Below are 17,646 nucleotides of genomic sequence, written 5' to 3' on the forward strand. Positions count from 1 at the left end.
TGGAATCTCAATGCTGTTACAATCATGAGTACATAATTACAAGTGAGCCTGTCCCTTTAATTGAGATATTTATACTTTTACAAAGAAATAAAAATAAATGAGGTGTTAGCTTCTTTTGCCATATTTAGGAAAGTTAGTTTTCTTTCTCTATTTGTTATTTTAATTGTGGGGTTTCAATGCCAGATTAAGCATCTTGAATCAATATGAGATCATCCAGTTTCTAGATTAAACTCCAATATCAGGTTCCTTAAACTGCTTCTTGGATTCTCTGGTAAAAGAAAACAAGTTGGAATCTCTCTCTCTCTCTCTCTCTCTCTCTCACACACACACACACACACACACACACACACACACACACACATTACTGTGCTCATGCTCTCTATCTTTGCCCTTGCACTCACAAACTTTCCTTTTTCTTCCTAATTTTGATAATCGTTCTATCTAGGACACTCAAAAATGGAAACAAGAAAAAAAGAATGCTGTTTACACTTTTTTGATGGAGGACAATTTACACTGTAAACAGTACACTGGCAGAGAATAGCTACTTTTGGTAAAGAATAATGTTCCATATTCTACTAGGGGGGTGTGTGTGTGTGCACACTCCTTCCATTGTGTTCTGTGGCTATGGCTCTCTGGGCATATAAGTGTGCATGTTTCAGTCATGGCAATTCGCATGGTTCATTTAGAAATTTATTTCATATTTTTTCTGATTTTTATAGAAATGAACAGAATTTTTACAATTTATCTCGTTTGGTGAAAATCAAAAAAATTTTTTAAGATAGGAAAATATAATACCACTGCTGTTTTCTTTCAGTAACTGAAATGATACCTAATTCAAATCTATCTATTTTAACTGTCAAAATATTTGATTAGAGCTCACACATCATAATATACCAGTTAGTTTCATTTACAGAGTTCCAATGAGTTTTTATACTACTGTAAAGTGTTAAAAGAGTCAAAAGTCTTGAAGTGCAACCAATTTTGGATTTCTAATTTTGCAGTGCTATAAATAATGATTGAGTTATTTAGGCAACAGTTTAGCAGTTGGAGCCAAGTAGAATACAGATGAAATGAAGAGGGATGTAAATACAACATCGATGAAGAGTAGCAATTTTATAAATGCATCCTGAAATTAGGCTCTAAATAGTAATTGATGATGCAGTTTATACAACTTACTTCTGTAATAAGAACCTTTCCATTTTGTAATAACAGGATGAACTTTGCTTTGTGGAATCTTTCTAAAGATTATGCATTGAAAGGTATGAACAGTTTATAAACCTATTCTAGTTTCAATGTGTCTAGTAGCACCTACCTGATTCTCTCAAACTACCATACTATATTAACATATTATTGCATTTTTCCACAGATGGTATGGAATGAACTGTAAAAACAAGCATGCAATCACATCAATGCAGACTTATTTCCTTAAAATGTCATACTGTATATGATTTATTATGTTAACACTCAACCACATCATATTATTTATGTTCTGTATATTCTGAAAAAGTGCTGCTTGACTGACATCGTCCTTTTTCTCTTGTAAGAAATCAACAAGATATATGCTTCAACGATAAAAAAAAATTAAAAATTCTAACGTTGTCCTTAAAAGATTTATACTTTTCTGATAAATAATCGAAGATACAGCACCCTTGTCTTTCATTTGATATTAATACATGATGTCATACTCAACCATTCTCATTTCCCAAAAATAAATTCCAAGATAATATTTTTAAAACCAGAGGCCATCATGCTTTCAGACATCGCAAGTATAGCTACCATATTGTCATATGTGTTTTCTTCTTAAAGGTGCAGTGCTTGTCAATGGGAAAATAATTTTTATCTAACTGGATTTTTAATCTTTAGCATATAGTAAATCTAATGAGCACTAATCTAGTAGTATCGCATTTTACTAGGAGAAATAATATGACTTTAGATAGACTCTGTGTCATATTTAAGAATACAGCATTTCTTAATGGTTAAATACACCAAAATTTCAGAAATAATCCAGAGAAAGAGACTTTCACCTTGGAGTTAAAAGCATGGCAGAAATTCTCTATCACTCACTGTTTCATAAGTTTGTACCTCACAAAATGCATAGACAGGAATTTAATATAAAGAATTAGTTCATTTATACAGAAAACATATCTTAAACACTTCTTTTTGGCAAACCAACATAGGTAAGCAGCTCTGGAACTGCCAAATTAAAATTTGAAAATTTTTAGCAAACTAAGAGTTTATTTTTAGATTAGTATTCAACTGTGGTTGTAATTTAAAACCTGAGGCTGTGCACTGGTTGTTAGCTTAAAATTACCTTTCCTTATAACATTGTGCTTCCATTGTATAACAAATAAAAATTAACAAGAACTAGAAAAATTTGTTGTTGAACAGTGCTAGGACATACAGACAAAAATACTAATACATGTTACCTACTTATAATATTGGTTTAAGTAATATCTAAAGGGATATAATGGACATTAGAAAATGCTTACTCATGACTGAATTACCTACAGCCAAAAAAGTTAAATATGTATCAAATAATGTTTAATTGGATTTATTATATGCACTATATACAGATACTAAAATGTCTCAAAATTGTGCCCTATGGATATTTCAATTTTGTTTAGGCAGGTGAGTCTTTGTGGAGCAAATAAATCACAGAATCAAATTAGAGAAATGAATGAAATCTTTGTGATTCCCAAAACAGTAAAATGTTTGTAACAATTTATTGGTATATGAAGCTAAAATAACCTAATGGTAAGATCTATATAATTATATAAGATAGCATGTCCTGATTGCAATCCACATACATGGCTCCTGTGTCAAATACTAAATTTTTAAATAGCGAATTGATACAGCTTTACCAGTACAATCTCAAACACTCCAGAATCTATACTACAGTAGTTTTTTTCAGTTTGTGTTTCTTAGGGCATATGCTTCCAAAACATGTCTTTGAATATAGACATGTAGAAAACATCGTAAACCTCTAAGATCTGATTGAACTTAAGCACATTAGGTCTTTACCTAATCCTGTTACTTGTGAAAGCTGTCCAATGGTAAACTGACAAGGTCTTTGATTTAAAGGGGACAAAAAATGAGGGGGAAAAAACCTCTGCATACATTTTTTTCAATGTATAAAAACAATTCAATATCATGATCCAAGGAGATGATTAACATTGTTAAGGCTGTATATTCAAGCACTGTATGTTAAAAGAGCAATGGTGTGGAATTTAGGCAGTAAGAAATGTCCTGCATTATGGATGGTACAGTAATTAAAGAATGATGCTTTCGACAGCTGATTGTTGGTATACACTGGCTACTGATAGCAGTACGGTATGGAAGTTAATAAAGGTAGCAGAAGATGATAGAAATGAATTCTGAAAGATGATAGCCAGTTTTCTCCAGCAGCCAGCCTGGTAAGTAAAATTCAGAATCTCGGCCTGCATCTTAAATGAAATATTCTTTTTTCTCTTCAGCATTGACTTGGCTGCCCTCAGCATTGATAATGGCTGTGTCAGCATCTGGTGCATCTTCAGCTCCTTTAGCTTCATTTGTTAAATATGTTCCTGTGGGTATTGGAAGAAAAATATGTTAGTTCTGTCAGACTGGTAAAATAGCCAGTATTAAAGGTATATTCATTTAGGAAGAAACTTATGCCAGATTTCTTATATGTTGAAACATATTCTGAGGAGTAAGAAACCACACAATTCACCCTTCTAAAGTTGCACACTTTCTTTCAGTTTTCTAGTATATGTTGGAGATGAAGCTGTGGTCAGGTTAACTAGTGGCAACAGCCAAACTGGAATGGGTAATGAGTACTTTGATTTCTTTAATGATGGCTTCAGACCATGTGATCCATGCAGCTGTAGCAATCAGGGCCCTTTGTTAAGATGTTGATAATGATCACATCAAACGTGTCACCATTTATTTTGGTAACTCCATTTAAAAGTAGATTATATCAATAGTTTGCTACCTAGCCCATTGTGAAAAATCACATATTTTCCTCACTAATATGGCCACATGTGTGTCCATAAACTTACAAATAGAAACATTACCAAATGATTAATGTTAGAGTTGAATTTCAGTCCTAGAGATAAATTACAAACTTGCTTCCATTTTTTTTTTTTTTTTTTTCTGAGCCAATGATTTACTCTGTGACTTTTGGCTACTGGTTAAGTATTATTTTGATAGCCAATCCAGCTTTAACGTTGAGTAAAATAATCAAGAATTCTCTGAAATAACTTAGTATTTAGATCTCTCTCTTTCACCCCTCATCTCTCTCTCTCTCTCTCTCTCTCTCTCACACACACACACACACACACACACACACACACACGCACTCACATAATATTTCATGAAGCTAGTCTTTAGAATTTTTTTGCCAAACTTAAGAATGCTTTATTAAATATAACCTACCTTTATGTCTTGCCAGATACCGTCCAAGCAAAAATATAGAACACAGAGTGACAAATACAACTACAGCCACAATTCCTCCTATAAGAGCATGATCAGGGCCAGTCTGGCCAGCCAGAGCATTGGGATCTAGAAAACAGAGAAAAATATTGTCCTAGTTAGTGTGTTATTTAGACATAGAATACATATCTGCATTAGAATGAGTTATGTTGAAAACTAGCACATTAAAATAAAATTTTATTAATGTGTATTACACCAATCATCTAGTCAACAAATATTTATTATGTGCCTATAATGTACAAAATGTTGGAGAATATAACATTTGACATATAAATTACTGTTGCCACTGAGTTTACATTTTAAGGGGGAAACAGGATAAACAAATACACATATATGATTTTGTATAGTTACATGCCTTTTCTTTCTCCTCTTCTCCACCTGAAAATATGTGTGTGTGTATTTTTAATGTGACAAATACAACTATACCATTTAAAAAATACAATTATGTCATAGGAAACGCTGGGGTTAGAGATTATAACTTGGTATGTACCATTATATAAATATTATTTAAAGCTAAGGAAACTGATGAACTCCCCAAGGAAGAGAGTCTAGATAGAGAGAAGAAGTCTGAAAATTGAAACCTGAGAAGCTCCCATACTTAAAGTCTGAAAGAAGTGTGTCCAACAGAGTAGACTGAGAAGGAGAGAAAAGTGGGGTAGGAAGAGATCCTGCAGAGTACACATTAGTTGATCAAAGGGAAGATCATACTTCAAGGAGAAGGGGGTTTACAAACTGTGTTGTGTTATTGATAGAAGGAGGAAGATGAATACTCAACATTGAGGATTAAGTGCCTGTTGCACTTGTAACTTTGAAGGAAGTGGTTGGAAAGATTAGATTAATAGTATACTTTTACATTCTGCCTTTAGTAAGATATTATAGGAAAGAGCTGAGACCAGTAGAGGATGGCCAGTTTTCAAGCAGAAATGAAAAGATCAAAGAAAGCCCCACATTTTGAGTACTCAAAAGTTTGGAAAATCAACTATTTATAAAAGTTGCACAATAAGAGATAAAACTGAGGTTCTGAGCAACAAAATGCACTAAGGCTCAGCCCTATGGCAAAAGTCAGGTTAAGTGTACCGCCTATCCTCCAAAGTCCATTGTGTGCATAACTTCATGGGAGCTGCTTATAGCCTACAAAAGAGATTTAGAGAAAGTAAAATAAATTAGGCCTGGCAATTCCACTTTCAGAAAGTCTTAAAGTGTGGTTACAGGCACAAGAATCTGACAAATAGATTAGGAGTCTACTGTGTTTTTAATGGAACTATTGTGCCAAAGAAGCATATACCTAGTTAGAAAAGAAAAGAAAAAGAAAGAAAAGTCTGACAATTGAAACATCAAACAACCTCTGGACTCCCAAACTTGGTGAAAGCAAGAAGTGGCCTATAAAAACTGTGTAGTCCCCATAGAGGGCATATTACCAAACACCCACTTCTGATGTGGCCACAGAGTATGACTGACAAGGTTGAACTTCCTGTAAGGTAGAATTGGAGGAAGCAAAAAAGAATGAACAGAAGAGAGTCTAGTTTCTTCATAGAACTATAACTATTGCCAAGGCAGAGGGAACTTTTCATGCCGCTCTGGCATATTTTCATAATTATTATGCATCAGTGACTACTCAAGTGTTTCCCATTTTTCCTCTATTTCCAAAAGAGAGCCTTTATCTAAAGGAGTGCTTTTCCTGAATCTGTTCTATCATTGTGTTTTGTGTATGGGATGGAGAAGAGCATTGAAACTTGTGTTTTGGTTCATTTGTCCCTGGACTAACATATCCAGAGATGATGAAGAGCACTGTGCATATTTGAGGATCTTGGTCTTTGAGTTGGATACAGTGGCTTGATGGGACTTGAGGTTATCTCTTTGGACAGCGTTTAGCAATGGTTGATGGGAGAAAAAGAAGGTGTAAAAATATTTGGTGATCAGAAGGCTATATTGGGGCAGAGATTTCTAGCTAATAACAAATTTGTTTCCTATTCTTTCAGTGAACAGAGCTAGACATTTACCAGCTTCACTGGCAGTTGAATGTTAACCATGTGATTTGTGTTCTAGACAACTGAAAGAAAGCCCAGCCAGTAAATGTCTCCCACATGTAACCTTCCCGAGTGATCTCAGGAGATGCAAGTTGAAAATAAGAGAACCACAAGAATGGGTCAGGCCATCTCAAAAAAAAAAAAGGAGCAAAAAATAAATCTGCCATGCCTCTGAATTCCCTATTCCTATTCCTAGCTTAGATAATTTAGAATCAGTTTCAAATTCCACCTCCTGCTCAAGTTCCCAAATACAGATAGTCATAAATTATATCCATTTTATTTGCTGATTATTTCTCAGAACTGAGCACTCTTTTTGGGAGCTGAAAAATCACTCTTGTTTGTACATCTGTACCTGTCATTTCCTGAAGGTAAATTCTGAGAAGTAGTATTGCTGGATCAGAGGATACAAACATTTTTAAAATACTTTTGATAAATATTGCCAAATTATATTGCACTGTACAAATTCATCCTCCACCAACTGCCCCTGAGTTCCCATATAGTATTACCAGCAGATACTATAATTAAAAGAAAAATTGTCAATCTAATATTGAAAAGCGTTAAATATTTTGTGTTAGTAAATTATAAGTTAACATAAATGTGTCTAAATACTATTTCCCATATTAATGCATCAATTTTGGAATGCCTATTTACACAGCCTGACCATTTTTCCATTCAAAATTTCTGTTTTAACAGCTCTCTCCATAAAAAGATGAACATTTTTTAGCAATTTCTTTTTATATATCCTTCATTTCTGGTCTTTTGAGTCATAGATAAGTCTTACTATTTTATGTAATCAAATCTATCAAAGTTTTGTGTTATGATGTCTGACTTGTGGATCCTGATTTGAAATGCTTTTGTCATCATAAGATTATACACATATAGATTTCTGTTGTCATCTAACACTTTTATTATTTTATTTTAATCTATCTAAAATGTATTTTGGTCTATGATTTGAGGCTAAAGCATAAAGTATGACTTTAATTCTTCTGTGACAGACCGTTGTCTCCCACATTATTTCTTTCATCAATATTTTTGTCACCATAAACTAAATGTCTACCCATTTTATGTGTTTCTGCATATTCTAGTCTATTCCATGTGAGGGGTCTATATATGCAATCCTAGGCTAATATTTTAGTTTTAAAAATCATTTTACTGCATTGGTAGAGAAGTCTTAGATCAGGTTCAGAATATTTTTGCAAGAAACAAAAATACAACAGATTGCTTATTGGAATTGTACTACTTCACAGATAGCGTTCTTTTATATAGTGCATTTTCCAGGATAACGGTATGACACTTCAATTATTTAAATCTTTAGTGTCTTTTAGTAAATTGTGTAGTTTTCTGATATAGGACCTACATATTTTCATTCATCCTATTTCCCATTAAAATAATATTTTTAATATTTAATATTTTGAAACATTTTAATATTTTAAAGTATTCTTACTTTTTCATTAAACTTTATGACTCCTTTTTCTTTATTCCATTCATATTTTGTACTCTGTCTTATAAAGCATTATATCTAGTACTTGTCAAGATCATATTTTTCATTTTTATTTCCAGACTGTCAAACATCCTTAGTTTTATATTTTCTTTTTTCTACTGCTCTAGTTAGTGCTTTGTGAACAATAATGACAATTTTGTCCTGATTTTGATGATCTCAGAAATGCATCAAAAATTTAAATGGACTAGCCACCATCCTCCTTTTGACATTGTTTGGTCTCTTTACTCATCTCAATATCTAGAGTTCCTTTTACAGCTTCTCCTTATCTAAAATTAGATAGTAAAGATATTCATATCATCATCCCTTGATCATATGAAGCACACATCTTGTCAAAAGAAAATTTCATGATAACAACATCCTTGAACCTTGAATATCTGAGTATTATTTTATTGTGAATAAACACTCAACTGGCTAAAGAATTCCGGGTTTTTATCTTTTTGAATTAATAATAATACAAGACAATTTGTCAGTGTTTTGACAATTTGTTTTGCCTCCCTTTCCTACTAAATAAATCTGAAATCATTTGGATTTGTTTGCCTCCTTCTACTTCAAGATAAATCTGAAATAATTCAATTTTCTAAATGACCTACATTTTCTGCATGATTGCTATCAGAATATTCGTTCTTTTCCTCCATTATATTTTGATATTTTAGCTGAATATATTTTGTAGTTTGTCTCTAGTCAGAATTTGACTTCATTTGCAAACCTACTTTTTTATTAAATTCAGATTAAGTTCGTTTGTTTTTGGCTTAAGAATTCTTTTTTCCTACTCTACTTTTGATTAACAACTGTTCTTCTTTCCATTTTCTTTCTTAGAAAATCCAATTATGCACTGGTAGCAACTCCATATTTCATGTTGCATATATGTCATTCTTTCTTTCCTATTTTTATAATCATTTTACTAAATTACATTTTGTTTTAGTTATATTTCCCAAGTTTACCATCCGTTTAGATGATTTGATTTTCTATCATAGATTTTCCTTTTTATTTCTTCCTAAAGGGTTTTGTTACTGATTGTGACTTTGGTTTAACTACACTCTCTGTTTAATCTCACTCTGTTCTTACTTAGTAGCTATTTTAAACAGTTTTATATGATTGACAATAAAAAGTGATAGTTTGATAATATTTTCCTCATTTTAGTATAATAATTCCATTTAAATATCCAGAAAAAATGGTTTTTCTTGGTGAGTATATATTATTTCTCTTCTTTTATTGCAAACCTTTTTCCATTGGATGCAAATTGAATTTTTAAATTCTATTTATACATCCTTACATTTTCTTTTCTTATTTTCATTCTTAATGTTGAGATGTTTTGAAGACAGATTCTCTTTTCTGAGGCTGGTGTTCATTCCTGCTCAGTTATAATGCTGCAGACCAATGTAGCTACAGAAACTATTTTTGTAACTGATATATGAATCATAGGATATCTGTACATAGTGGATGGATTGGAGAAAGACACTTGAGATGTAGATCACTCTTGGTGAGAGATTTCATTGATTTCGTATACTTTGACTAAAATCTTCACTTTCACAGTAGAGTCTCACATAATATGCAGTCCGTCCCCCTTTTTTGTACAACTTATACAAAGACAAATTGATCTGTTAGAATTTGTTTTAGATAAATTAAATTTATCATGTTCATTATTGAATATATTTTCACTGGTTTCAAATGCATTTATATATATACATACTACTTTCAAGAAAACAATCCGTAACATTTATATTTATTTGACCCTACTCATGAATGTTCTGCATACACTTTTATAATTTATAAAGGAAAGATTTCAACCTTTAGCCTTCATCTCATCAGAAAAATAAGTCAACATATAGTCCTAGGATTTTTAAGATTTCAAAGATAATATGGTTTTAGAGGATGCTCCTTTGCATGCCTACTTGTAAATGTATTTTTTTAAACTAACATTTTTGGTTACACATTTTATTTTTCCCCCATAACTTTTAGAACTAAAATCTGTCCTTAATTAATTTCTATTCTTAGCATCTAAAACAAGTGACTGAGATTGAGGATCAGATAAGGATCACTTGAACAATGAAGAGATAATATTATACATAATTTAAATGGCTAAGTCCCAGTGGGAGTCCCTCATACACCCTTTCTCTCATCCCTTTCCTACTGTCATAGCAATAAAAAGATGAAGTGTATTCCATATATATGAGTTAGCATACGGTATTTGTTTTTCACGGGGAGGGGGAAGGGTAAGCTGGGACAAAGTCAGAGAGTGGCATGGACATATATACACTACCAAATGTAAAACCGATAGCTAGTGGGAAGCAGCTGCATAGCACAGGGAGATCAGCTCAGTGCTTTGTGACCACCTAGAGGGGTGGGATAGGGAGGGTGGGAGGGAGGGAGACGCAAGAGGGAAGAGATATGGGGATATATGTATATGTATAGCTGATTCACTTTGTTATAAAGCAGAAACTAACACACCATTGTAAAGCATTTATACTCCAATAAAGATGTTAAAAAAAAAAAAGCTAAAAAAAAAAAAATGAAGTGCAGCCTTCCGAAGTTTCTTTACATATGGCTGAGTCTGCATTATCATTCAGATAAATACATCATGTGTCTTTAAAGGCCATTATTCATCATCAAGCATTAGCCCAAGTCTTGCTGGAGTTAGCCTGTTAATACGGGAGTGAGGAAATTCCAATAGATTTGGCAATATATTAGAAATCTTTTGTACTTGACAATGCATAAAACATGAATATTGTGGAATTAAAGCTTTCTGAGGGGGAATTCCCTGGCAGTCCAGTGGTTAGGACTCTACGCTTCCACTGCAGGGTTCGATCCCTGATTGGGGAACTAAGATCCCACAAACCGTGCAGTGCAGCCAAGAAAAAACAAAGAAACAAACAAAAAAACAAAAAAAGCCTTTCTGAGCATAACATCTTTCAGTTAGGGTTACTGGACTTTCAATAAAGGACTCTGAAGAGAAAATCATGTTACATAAAAATATATAGGATTAGTAATTTCTGATATTTAGAAGAATAGAAAATAACCTTAAAGTATAGTTTTATTTAAAAATCTTAACATGGAGAAGTACTAAATTATATAATTCTATCTCTGAAATCATCACTGGGGATTTCTACCATCAAGTGTCTAGTTTATCATGTTTTGTCCCCATAAATGAGAAGTGAAAACTCTAAAGAAAGAATATCTAACTTTCTAGGGTCAAAGCAGGGAGAAATCAAAAACACTGCACAGTTTTTAATCCAAGTTTAAAATTATTTTACAATAAGTATTTTATTATATATGATTTCTCATTTTAATAAAATGGTAAGAACTGGAATGAAAATCATTTTATATAAATATTTTAAAATTAGTTTCTGAGACCATTTTTAAAAGAAAATGATTGTCCTTAAATATTAAAATAAATGTTTTCAAAGCCAAATTTGGATTATTAATTATAATTTTTAAAAATGATAAATCTCTAAGGACATGCACTATAACAAACATGTTAATTCACTTATTTGTGAGGTTAAGAAATTTTTACTTTTTTTTTTTTTTACTAAAATCTAATAAAAACTATCTACAAAACAATTTAAATAGCAGAGTTCAGGAGTAGAATTAAATTTAATATTGAAAAATAGAAGAGTTGGAAAAGCTGGAATGAATAGAAAAAGATGAATTACTGAAGAGAAGCAAGTGCTTCTTATGCAAAAGACACCAAGTGTAGTTCCCTAGTAACAACCATCAGAGTCATGGAATGTCAAGACAAATAATCAAGAGCAGAGTAGAATAAATTTAAACAAAATATAGTACTGGAGTATATGATATCAGACACTTAAACAATAAAGCCACTTATACTGATATTCTGCATTCATTTTGGAGTTTATATTAATACATATATATTTTTTAGAAGTGATTTAAAACTCATGGAGAAATTTCAGTTTAGCAATAAAATGTTTCAAAAATTATGAAATTAAACTCACAAAAATAAGTGTAAAACTGCGATTATCACCTTTAGAGAGCATAGATAGTTTTTCAAGTTTAGTTTTCCTAAAAGTTATTCTGCATCACAATCAAGTGATATTTAGCAATTCTAGTTAATTTCCTATCTCTTTGCTGGGAATGTACTAATATAGGATATTTAAGACTTTGGAAATAGGATTTTCTTTTTTAAAAAGAAAAAGAAAAGCAGTAAGAAACTGCTCTGGACTGAATTTTGTCTCCCTCAAAATTCATATGTTGAAGCTCTAACCCCAAATGTGATGGTATTTGGAGATGGGGCCTTTGGGAGAAAACTAGGTTTAAATGAGGTCATGATGGTGGGGGCCCTCATGATGAGATTAGTGCCCTTATAAGAAAAGATACCAGAGAGCTAGCTGCTTCTCCCTCTCTCTCTCTCTCAATCTCTCTATCTGGCCATTTTGAGGACACAGTTTGAAGGCAGCTGTCTGCAAACCAGGAAGAGAGCTTTTACCAGAATCTGACCATGCTGACACCCTGATCTTGGTCTTCCAGACTCCAGAACTGTGAAAACTAAATTTTTGTTATTTAAGTAACTTGGTCTATGGCATTTTGTTACAGCCTGAACTGACATACAGAAACTAGAGTATGATCTTTTTCATGTATTATCTCACTTGAAATATGCCAAAATTTAAGGCAATGGAAAATAGATTTGGGGAAGTCTGGATAATACATACTTATCCCCAGCCAATGGCCTGCATACAAACAGAACACCCAAGACTGCACAGATCAATTCCTTTACATGAGTTACCTTCAGTTGAGCTGTGTGTTGTATAGCTGCTGCAGTGAGTTACACTGCAAACACTTGCCCTCTCTCTGCTCACACACCAGCGTTTCACAGTGGTTAAGATGCAGTGAATGATGTCATGAACACCAGATGAAATCAGTATTGGGGTGAAACTATGTTGTATTATGTTGTACATAAATAGAAGGAAAGTGGTAGAATGAAGCAGAGAAGTCAGTGAAAGTTTTTCAAGTAGAAGAAATTGCTCACAAAATCCTGGACTTAGAAATTGTTTATACTAAACCTTAAACAACTTACTACTATCAGGTTGACTTTGGGCAAGTTTCTTAACCCTCTCACCTTTAGAATGTGAATACTTCTTATTTTCCAGGATTGTCAAAGACTAAATGTGCTACCGTACATAAAGGGCTTAGAAGAATGTCTGATACACCGTAATATAAGCACTATCTAAATGTTAGTTATATGAGGGAAAAGAAGTTGGAAAGTATAAACTTCTATGTAGAAAGATATTGGTTTTCTTTTTCAATTTTTAAAAAGACTCCTTTAGGAATTTTACTCTATGTAATAACAATGGTGAAGCATTCTAAGTGTCTGAATATTTGAAAGTTGGGGGGATATGAATAGCAGAAGATTTGCATAACATGAGATGGGATCAAATGAATCTTGTGGGAGTCTGACGATGGGTGAGGATTAAATGAGAGAATAATTTATTGTGTAATCTATGCTAGTTTCTGTATTACAAATGGCTTATTTTATTCAGTGCACATAAAGTGTTAACTTAAAAAATCATAGTTATTACTAATAAAAAGATTGATAAACTCTGGAACAGCTTGCCTAAGCAACTTTTGGGATTAATTTTTGAAAAGTTTTAAAAATATTCATGAAAATCAGTTTTAAATATGTGTCAGATGATTCCTATTTTGAGAACAAGAATTTGTTGAGGTAATTTTTTCTAGCGTTTTATCTTTTCACATAATTGTATTCTCTTTTCTTCTGTCATGAAGAGGAATTCAATGCCCTTCCATGGTAAATGACCTCCCTGCTGGTGCTGTTTCTTCTTCCAGTAAGACATTCTTCCTTCTCTCTGGGTATGCGAAACCCAAATAACAGCGAGCAGTCTCTCCATGTCAATCAACCATGAATTATTTCATTCAGAAGTTTTTTCTCTTGAATTAATTCACTTGCCTTAGTTTTATCTTCCCCCAAAGATATGTCTTCTTGAAGATGAAAGTTGTGTCTTACACTTGTAATATAGCTGGAACAGCACTTTTACACAGTTCTTAGAACCAAGCAAGTTGAGTGAGTGAATGGATAATATTCAATTCTTATACTGAATTCCAGCCAGAACTGGGTTCTTTAGATACCAGTTTGCTCTGCTGAGCAATGGATGGCTACTCCTTCATGGTATTAAATTATTTGTTTAAATATAATAATACTGGTTAATATCTAAATATTTTAGAAATTATTGCTAAGTAAAAATGACTCATCCAGATTTGTACCTAATGTTTTGGATAATTTGATTCTAACATGAAATTAGAATATTTTTATGTACTTAAGATTCTACTTTCCCCTCTTTAAATAGAGTAATGCTTCAGAAAGAGGGTCACTATGGTTAAAACATTAGAAATAGTTATACATAATTTATGGAGAAAAATAAACTGTCCTTTGACAGTATATGACATTGGCAAAGTCCCTGGAGAGAAATGTCACCATATTCACTCAAAGGTCATCTGTTATCTTTTAATTTTATGTACAATTACTGTTTCTGACAAAAACACGTAAGACCAATCTCTAAAGGTTAGAAAACATGAAAATACATTGTTCTTCGTGTACGTATAGTGATTTACACATACTTTTTTACTATAAACAATGTGTACTCAGACTCTAAATCCAAGGGTTCTAAATTAATGCTACATCATACAATAGGTTTTCAATAATAAGAAAAAATCCCAGCAAGCTTAATACTTATCCTTTCCTCTCAAAAATGTATTTATTGTACCATAAATTTCTTTGCATACCAAGCACATAAACAACAAATGCCACGACACATTTCTGTGTATTAATAGCACATAGACTTCCTACTCAGAAAGATTTTGACAATAATTATAAAGTCACTGTTTTGTTTGCTTCGTTTTGAATTTGGCGTTTCAAGGTTTTTTAGCTTAGAGATATAATCAATTTATAAAATGTTTCATCAAGCAAAGTATGACTGTCAGATGTACAGAAGTGAGGTGTTGCTACATCCTACACTAATTTCATGCATTGAGCTACAGATTTCCTCTTCTGAGAATTACCCCCTCAAGATCTGCTCATCATTTGTTATGACTTATAGGTGTCCCAATTACATAACAACTGACTTTATTAACTTGTATTTATAAATAGTTAATAATGTGCTAAGCCCAAACAAAATATATCCTTGAATAAGATACTTCATTTGTCCTTGAGAACAAAAATTTAAGTAGAAACTTTCTCCACAAGTGTTCATACTTTTGGATGAAGTAGGTTCTAGCATAATCTCTTCACTTCATTGATCTTTCTTTCTCTGGTGAACCCAGGATAGTATTTCCTTGACTACCTCAAATGAGGACATTTTTCAGCTCTTAAGAATTTTAAGAATCCAGAGAGGACTCTCAACCAGCAGAGTAATATAGCTATTAGGACCAGAGCCTTTCACAAAATGTTTCACTTCTTTTAGCACTGATACCCAAAAGGGGAGAGAACCAGCCAGAAGATTACCTGTGTGAGAACATGAGGGACGTGAAGGAGAGGAATGGTTTTTAAGGTTATCTAAGTGATCAAAGTGAGAATAACGTAAGTTTTGGGGTATATGTGGGGTTATTTGTTGCTTGGAAAACTCTGCTATATTATCCATCAGGCATGTGACACACAGTGTAACTTACTTGCATTAAACAGTAGTTTCTCTTAAGATCAAAGAAGATCTGAAACAGTATGAGACTCAGAACTATAAGTTTGACCTAAGAGTTTGTTTTTACATCTATAAATAAGTATATATATGTGCTCTGCCTTCCTCAAAGAGTTATTGTTAAAATCAGTTAATATGGAATCTGTGCATATAAGTCATTTCTCATAGGTGCTCAGTAAATAGGATGTGAGGAAAATAATAGCTTTATAAGGTTAGAGACCGTTTAAAAAAAACCTCGTATTCTGTACTTTTATGTTGGTTTTGTTCGGGAAAAAATATACTCAAATTCATTCTACAGTGTCCAATTTCTTTTATATTTATGTGATCTGTAAAAGCTGCTATTTTTTATTCTGTTGCCTACATCTTTCTAACTTGGAACTGTTTTGCCATCAATGTCAGCAATACCTAACTCTTTGCACATCACTGGTCTCAGCCTACACACAAAAAATAAATAAATGGGAGCAACCATTAAGAAGGAAGACAAATGACTAGTATATGACATTTCCATATGTCTATTTTGGCAATGTACTCTGTAAATTTAAGAGGATGAATTAAAGTATTTTTAAGCAGACTAGAGGTTAAATAAATTATACACAATGATTTCTGCAGAAGAGTAAAATCTTGACTAAAGCACATATCTTCTTAAACTAAACTGCAAAAAAAAAAGGCAGCTGACCTGATAATAATTACATTAAATACACTTCCAGAGGAAACAACACTAACATGAAATATTTACTTTTTAAATACTTAGAAAATATAAAGAATAAATGTTTGATAGTGGGAATATAATGCTCAACATTATTCTAAAAAGTTTATTCTGTACCAATTGTTTATGATGTCTATCCATATGCATGAATAATTGGGATGGAAGAATAAACATTTAAAATGGTGGGGAAGGATTAAACATGTATAAACATGTTTATTTTTTTATGAGCCAATACACTAGAAACATAATACCATTGCTGCTAAACAATTTGCCTTCTAAACCAGTCAGCTCTAAAGTGTGTACTATCAATATCAATAGTCAATTCTGTCAAAATGCCTTGTGTTATTGTTTTTGAATTGATTATTCTGGTGATAATTATAATAGTCATATTGACTGCATTCATATAAGTTTTTAAAACCACTATGAATAGTCATTGAACCAGTTCCCCAGTTACAATAATGAATATATTCAGAAAAATATGATGTACATGTCCTCTATATTCACCATTTAGGAGAGACCATCACATACCATTGGGAAAGGCTTGTGCATATTTTAAATATTAAAATCTTAAGCTTACTGGAATCTTACCTTATTTTTTTAATATAGAAAGTCATGTTCAAGTAGAAAGTAAACCTCTCATATTTTTCCCTTATTGGTCCTTTATACACTAGTTGTGTGACCAATATGTTATTAAACCTCTCTGCTTCATATATAACATACATAACACAGGATAATAGTAATATGAGTCACACAGAACTTTTGTGTGAATCATATGAGGTAACACATACAAAGGTCACATACAACACATACAATACCTCATTAATATTTATTAAAAGCATTATTACTTTAAATTTATTAAATAAATATTAACTAATTTTATCCATAAGTCAATCTTACCACATAGTTACTAGTGTTATACCAAATTTAGTAGATTTTATAGCAAATGTTTAATAAATGCTTTTTTCATGATAACTTAGGGATCAAGCTCCAAACTGAAAACAGAACCTAAAGCAAGCTGAATTAGACTGGTATGAAAGTATTTTCACAGGAGGAGAAGTGCTATCAAGAGGATATATCATGACTAATATGTATTGAAAATTAGCTGCCTGACTTATGGATGCCTAAACAGAAATGCTGTAGTGAACAACTTTCCCAAGTTTCAAAGGGATTCCTTTCTCGAGATTCTTCGCTCTGTGTTGTGTTCTCTTCTGAGATCACTCCATGAGGAAATTGGAAGAGAAGTGTCAAAGACCAAGAATCATTGAGGAAAGAGTTATAGTAAAAAAT

At 32.4% G+C, this 17,646-nt stretch overlaps 1 protein-coding gene across 3 annotated transcripts in view; it reads right to left on the reverse strand.

The window, feature by feature from the left end:
• Positions 1–802: 802 nt before the first annotated feature.
• CADM2 (cell adhesion molecule 2) overlaps positions 803–17,646 on the reverse strand; it is a 1,045,186-nt gene continuing 1,028,342 nt past the window's right edge. For all 3 annotated transcript variants that reach the window (XM_059921362.1, XM_059921361.1, XM_059921360.1), the window contains 2 exons: positions 4,414–4,539; positions 803–3,563 (listed from right to left, as the gene is read on the reverse strand). In XM_059921362.1, coding sequence (XP_059777345.1) covers positions 3,445–3,563; positions 4,414–4,539 — 245 coding nt within the window. In that variant the 3' untranslated portion in view covers positions 803–3,444. The remainder of the gene's footprint in view (positions 3,564–4,413; positions 4,540–17,646) is intronic.

The sequence above is a fragment of the Balaenoptera ricei genome, chromosome 4 (assembly GCF_028023285.1).
Source record: "Balaenoptera ricei isolate mBalRic1 chromosome 4, mBalRic1.hap2, whole genome shotgun sequence".
Lineage (NCBI taxonomy): Eukaryota > Metazoa > Chordata > Mammalia > Artiodactyla > Balaenopteridae > Balaenoptera > Balaenoptera ricei.